General features: G+C 42.0%; 1 protein-coding gene across 1 annotated transcript; it reads right to left on the bottom strand.

Annotated features, from left to right (window-relative positions):
* Positions 1–1,852: 1,852 nt before the first annotated feature.
* Positions 1,853–2,887, bottom strand: LOC142204344 (olfactory receptor 5V1-like). Its single transcript, XM_075275656.1, has 2 exons — positions 2,879–2,887; positions 1,853–2,782 (listed from the first exon to the last, which is right to left on the bottom strand). The coding sequence occupies exons 1-2, from the start codon at positions 2,885–2,887 to the stop codon at positions 1,853–1,855; spliced, it is 939 nt and encodes a 312-aa protein (XP_075131757.1).
* Between the last annotated feature and the right edge of the window lie 3,882 nt (positions 2,888–6,769).

Here is a 6,769-nt window from a genome sequence, read left to right as displayed (position 1 = left end):
CTTAAAACAGTGTGCAGGAGGCGAAATGTACCAGCCCCAGGTGCAGGGGAAATCAGTCTCCAATACAAAAAAAAAAAAGAAATCAGATGTCCCCAAAGGTCTATTATGACCTTATGGGCACATAAGGTAAAAAATAAATAAATAAATAATAGAAATGTAAAAAAAAAAAAAAAAAAAAAATGTAAGAAAAATAATTTAAAAAATAGAGTACTATGTCAATAAAACGTCATTATTAAAGGTTATATACAAAATAAAAATTACCATAACGGAGAGTTGGTTAAATGTTTTAGTGGCACTGCTATTGCATAAAAAAAAAAAAAAGTGAAAAACAGACAAGGTTTCCCTCCTATTTTGTTTATATTTTCCCGGATATAAAAAAAATTAAAACACATGCAAAAATAAAAACAACATAAAAGTACAGCCCTATGTGTCTCCGAAACAGACACAAAAATTAGTTGAATAAACCAAATGATACAAATGTTATAGCCCTCAAAACCGCACATGCAAAGAACCCAAAAAATGTGTCTGCAGCAAGGACCAAAACCAAGCCCCAATGGAGGTGAGGAGAAAATGAATCACGCTTCCACAGATGTATTGGAGAAATAACGGTTTTTATTGTCAACTTTCACACTACGCGTTTCGGGCTGGTGCCCTTTCTCAAGAGAAGATTGCTATAAAATACTCAAACAAAAAATGCAAAAAACAGAAATACCAATGATGCATCACTTGCAAATTCACACTGAAAAGCCAAGTATTGGTCCCGTCTATCAGAAAATAGAGGATAGGCAGTTCAGTTGGCTTTCCAGTGTGAATTTACAAGGGATGCATCATTGGTATTTCTGTTTTTTGTATTTTTTGTTTGCGTATTTTATAGCAATCTACACTTGAGAGAGGGCACCAGCCCGAAACGCGTAGTGTGAAATTTGCCAATAAAAACCATTATTTTTCCAATACATCTGTGGAAGCGCGATTCATTTTCTCCTCGCCTCCATTGGGGCTTGGTTTTGGTCCTTGTTCCATGCATCTCAGGAATCAGCTGCACTCCACGTAGAGAGGGACCCTCTGTAATATTGGTTCCAACGCTTACTGAAGTGTTGTGATTATCCACAAGCCAATCAGGGGAGGGTCTCTGATCTTCTCTATTTATTTTTGTGTCAGCATACTATATTACATCATGGGGAGCTCGGTGTTCTCCCTTCCAGTTTTCTAAAAAAAAATGTGTCTGGTCTTGGATCAGAAATTGGCCCGGCACTGAAGTGGTTAAGTAGTTGTAGGCAGCTTTCTTCACTCGGTCTCAGGGCCGCAACACAGTAGCATAAGGGGCTAGACACAAGCTCTACTTGCACACAACCTCACTCTTTGGAAGCCTCTTAGGTCGGGTTCACATGGGGTATTTTAGATCGGCATTTGAGGTGCAGCACTCCGATCCAGATTAGGCCCAAATGAATGGGCCTAGTTGGGAGGAGGGAGTGTCTTCAGGCAGATGTCCCTAGGCGAATCCACCTGAAGAACGAGCATGTTGCTTCTTTTTCCGGGAGCTGGAACAAACCACTCCTAGGAAAAAGAACTGGTCAGGATTTTGAGTAGGATTCTGCCTCAAAATCCTGACCAAAATACCCTGTGTGAACTCAGCCTTCGTCTCCTAATATCTGGTGATTTGTTGGCTGGAATCGGCAATCTACTCAGTACCCCCCCCTTCCCCCATGGAATAGCCCATTAAATTGGAAAATAACAGTTACATATATAAACTATATGCACAGTGTGAGATGTATAGAAATGCAATACAAACAATATAAATAGGTTTTGCAGTATCCATTGGGATGTTACATTTACATAGAATAATACAGATAGTTCACCGCATCATACATTTAGCAGTGATTCCCTTTATGGCTTTCTTAATATCTTTATTCCTCAGACTGTATATAATGGGGTTGACCAATGGAGTAAGCACAGTATATAGCAGGGAGAGGATCTTACTCATGGTGATGGTTTGTCGTTTTGTTGGGACAATATAAACACTGAACAAAGTCCCGTAGAATATGGAGACCACAATGAGGTGGGAGCTACAGGTGGAGAAGACTTTCTGTCTACCAGTACTGGATGGGATCCTTAAGACTGCCCGAACAATATAAGTATAAGACGCTACAATAATTGCTGTTGGAGTGAAAATAGTAAAAACCCCTATTAGATACATCTCTAAGTAAATAATAAATGTGTCAGAACAGGCGAGTTCTAATAAGGGGAGAAGGTCACAGAATAAATGGTCAATGACATTTGGACCACAATAGTTTAGTTTTGCTGTTGCTATGATGGAAATTATATTAATAGAAAATGCAGAAACCCAACAGATGACGATCAATATCGCACAAATTCTACTTGTCATGATGGTGGAGTAACGGAGGGGATTACAGATGGCCACATATCTGTCATAGGACATCACCATGAGGAGCAAACACTCAAACACATCTGAGGTGCCGAAAAAATAAAGCTGGAAAATACACCCCATAAATGTAACCATCCCCCCGTTATTGAGTAGGATGCAGAGCAGGTTGGGGACAATAGAGATGGTCAATAAAATGTCACAGGTGGACAATTGTGAGATGAAGAAGTACATTGGAGTTTGGAGGATCTTGTTGGTGGACACCAGGGTGATGATCAGGAGGTTCCCACATATTGTCCCACAGTAAACCACAAAGAACAGACAGAACAGTAAATATCTTACATCTTGACTACCTTGAAATCCTAAAAGAAAGAACTCTGTGACCTCCGTCTTGTTGTTCTCCTGTAATTGGGCCAAAAAATATAATTATTCCTGTTTTAATATAACATTATAGAAAGTGTTTCAAGACTCATTTCCAGGTGACATTGAGGGACTTACACACGGCATAATGGACTACATTAATTTCTGTGTGGACAGCACGGTACCAACTAAAAAGGTGAGGTGTTTCTCCAATAACAAACCATGGATCAACTCTGAGATTAAAACTCTTCTCAAGCAGAAGAGGAGAATCTTTAGAATCTGGCCTTGGAGAGGTGCAAAACAGTTGATACAACTGATTAGAGAGGGGAAAGCCAACTACAGGTGGGAAATGGAACTACAGACGGGGGAAAGTAGGGTCTCCAAGGTGTGGGATAGCCTTAAGGTAATGTCTGGACATAAACAAAAGGCAGGTACCCAGATAGAAGGTGACAGGAAGTGGCTTAACGAGCTTAATCTATTCTTCAATAGATTTGAATCCAAGCCAACTCTCTCTTCACCAGCATGTTAGCCAACCCCCCTCCCCTCACACACCAAGACCCAACCCCCACCGACTGGCAGTAAATAGCAATCCGAATGTCTGATCCTCAAGGAGTCTCAAGTGTGTAGGGAAATCGCGAGGATTAAAGCAGACAAGGCCGGAGGACCTAATGGGATAAGCGTTCTTAAAATGTGCAGAGAGCAGCTGTTTGGTGTTATTATGCACATGTACAATATGAGTCTAAAGCTGGGAGTGGTACCTCAATTGTGAAAAACATCTTGTGTGGCACCAGTTCCAAAGAAACCCAACCCGATGGGCTACAATGACTATTGACCTGTAGCACTGACATCCCATCAGATGAAGGTCCTAGAGAGACTGGTCCTGACACACCTACGCCCTCTAGTGTGCACCACTCTGGACCTCCATTGGTTTTCCTATTGGCCGGACATTGGGGTAGATGACGCCATCATCCATCTTCTTCCAGAACTCTCTCTCACCTGGAGAAACCCGGGAACGCTGGGGGAATAATGTTCTTTGACTTCTCCAGTGCATTCAACACCATTCAGCCAGGACTACTGTCCAACTGGATCCTAGACTACCTGACAACCCGCCCTCAGTATGTGAGAGCCCAGGACTGTGTGTCTGACACTGTGATCTGTAGTACGGGGGCACCACAAGGTCCAGTTCTTGCCCCATTCCTCTTCACACTGTACACTGCTGACTTTAGGCACAACTCATCCAGCTGTTACTTACAGAAGTCCTCCGATGACTCTGCTATAGTTGGCCTTATCACTGATGGTGATGATAGGGAATACAGAGACTTAAACTGGGACTTTGTTGAATGGTTCCAGCGAAACCAGATCAGGATTAATGTTGGGAAGACCAAGGAGATGGTGGTGGACTTTAGTAAATGGAGAAGTGCTCCGACCCTGGTGGAGATCCAAGGAACATGTATTGAGATAGTCAGGACCTATATGTATCTGGGCTTGCTCCTCAACAATAAACTAGACTGGGCTAATCACCTGGAGGCGCTGCACAGAAAGGGCCACAGCAGACTCTACTTGCTCAGGAGGCTGAGGGCCTTTGGAGTCCAGGGGACACTTCTTAGGGCCTTCTTCAACTCTATGGTTGCTTCAGCCATCTTTTTCGGTCTGGCCTGCTGGGGGAGCAGTATATCAGCCAGGGACAGAAATAGACTTGACAGGCTGATCAGAAGGGCCAGCTCTGTCCTGGACCCAGTACAGGTGGTGGGTGACAGAAGGATATTGTCAGTGGTGATCTCCATGCGGGAGAACAAATCCCACCCCATGTATGAGACCTTGATGGGACTTGGCATCACTGTAAGTGACCGTCTGCTTCACCCCAAGTGTGAGAAGGAGCTATCGCAAGTCCTTCCTTCCAACTATGACCAGGCTGTATAATCTACATCAGACCAAGCGAAGGTCACTCCGCACAGAAAACTAAATGATCCTGGGGCCACACGGTGGCTCAGTGGTTAGCACTGCAGCCTTGCAGCGCTGGAGTCCTGGTGTTCAAATCCCGCCAAGGGCAAAAAACCATCTGCAAGGAGTTTGTATGTTCTCCCCGTGTTTGCATGGATTTCCATCCCATATTCCAAAAAAAGACATACTGATAGGGAAAAATGTACATTGTGAGCTCTGTGTGGGGCTCACAATCTACATTAAAAAAAACTAAATGATCCTGACCTCTTCCTTTTTTCTTTCTTCTGTTCCTTAGCTGCTATGGTCTCCTAGTATATCTTCTCTTCTCAGCATATGTGTGTCCTGTAATATATTACTGTGTATTATCCTGTATCTGTATTACTATGCTGCTGTAACATGCTGAAATTTCCCCACTGTGGGACTATTACAAGTACAAATCCCTTTCCTAGTTATAGACACATTTATGAACCTGTCTTTCGGACCTTCATGAATATGGAGAGTTTCTAGAAGCTGTAAATAAATTATCATTTAGATTTTTTCAGTCCTAAACAGTTAATGGAGTGAAAACATGAAAGCCTCATATAAGAAACCTGCCAGAAACACATAACAGGGCAGCAAATATTAGTTTTCTTTTCATGGTACCTTGAGACGTCTTGTGGAGTTCATTCTTCTAAGGTGCAGCTGCTTAGGAAAGATGAAGGGACTAACACAATGTCAGACAGAAGGTTTTAATGATGTGGCAGATTGGTGAATATTAGAAATATTTTATTTGGTTTCTTGCATCAGATATTTCTTTGTTCTTGACATTCATGTTCAGGATAATATTTCTTCTTCTTCTTCTTCTTCTTCTTTTTCTTCTTCTTGTTGCTTTTTTGGGGGATTGAGGAGACTGTGAGACAACGGCAGTGTCAGCCTCCACCACGACACACGAATGGGAGGAAACCTGGTGATATTTATGTGTATAATGGAGGTAAGGTACCAGGTAGAATATATCTCAGGAGACGTCTCTGCTGTGTCTGATGGGTCTCCAGAGTTCTGGCCAATGGGGGAATATAAAAATGGAAAAATAAATATCTAGGCCTTCGGCATCTTCTAAGAGTCAGTTCATTATTTACTAATATTTCTAAAATTTTTAACCCGTTTCTCACATCCACTGTAATACTATGGTAGATTTTGGGCATTTAAATATGGCGGCTGCTCAGCTCCTGTATAATACAGCAAAGACCCAGCACTATTTACTACGATCAATGCCCGCTGACCGGGGTGTCAACTTTCTGAGGCCAGTGATCCAGTATTATATCAGCCAAGAACCTATAGAAGGCTCCCAGGATTCTCTTGGCATTACTTCTACTACAGGCTGCTCTTTGCAGCCTACAATAGACGTGCCGATAACACTGATACGCAATTTTTCAACTTTTTTCTGTTGTTTTCAAATGAATAGGTGTATCTGAATGGATTTTTTCCGCAGATTCTGAAAATGATCTTCAAATTTCCATATCACGTCAGGTTTTTTCAAAAATGATGGAAATGTGAAAATTGAAAACAACGTAATTTTTTAATGACATTGCTATATGACAACGTTTGTAAAGGGTGAAAATGTTCTCCGGAGGGATGGAATGATTGTGTAAGGAATAGATAAACATAAATACATATTTAAAAGCAAACATACCAAACATACCTAACATACTGTCCAGTTGGTACGTCCCATCACTTGTATCACCGTCTGAATCGGTGTCTGTTGAGGGCTTGACATTGGACGGGGATGGCGCAGAGATATATTTGCTATGGGGCACTGGTCTTATGGTAGATGGGGTATTGGGATACACAATGTTACATTTACTGGTTCTGGAATGGCCCACAATTTTCACTGTGCAGAAATAGCAGTCATCACTGTGATTTTTTGGCTCACGCCACACCATGGGTACACCGAATGGCATTGATGCCCTTTTTCCACTTTTCCAGTTCCTCAACCCCTCCACACATGCACAGCACACTTTGTGAGGCGACTAAACTTTGTCCGGATCTGCTAGTTTAATCCTGAAGTATTGGAAATAAGCATTTTTCACGAAAGGCGTAATATTTTGCCTT

Source organism: Leptodactylus fuscus, chromosome 5 (assembly GCF_031893055.1).
Source record: "Leptodactylus fuscus isolate aLepFus1 chromosome 5, aLepFus1.hap2, whole genome shotgun sequence".
Classification (NCBI taxonomy): Eukaryota; Metazoa; Chordata; class Amphibia; order Anura; family Leptodactylidae; genus Leptodactylus; species Leptodactylus fuscus.
Note: the sequence above shows the minus strand (reverse complement) of the source record. Positions and strands in the feature narration are given on the sequence as shown.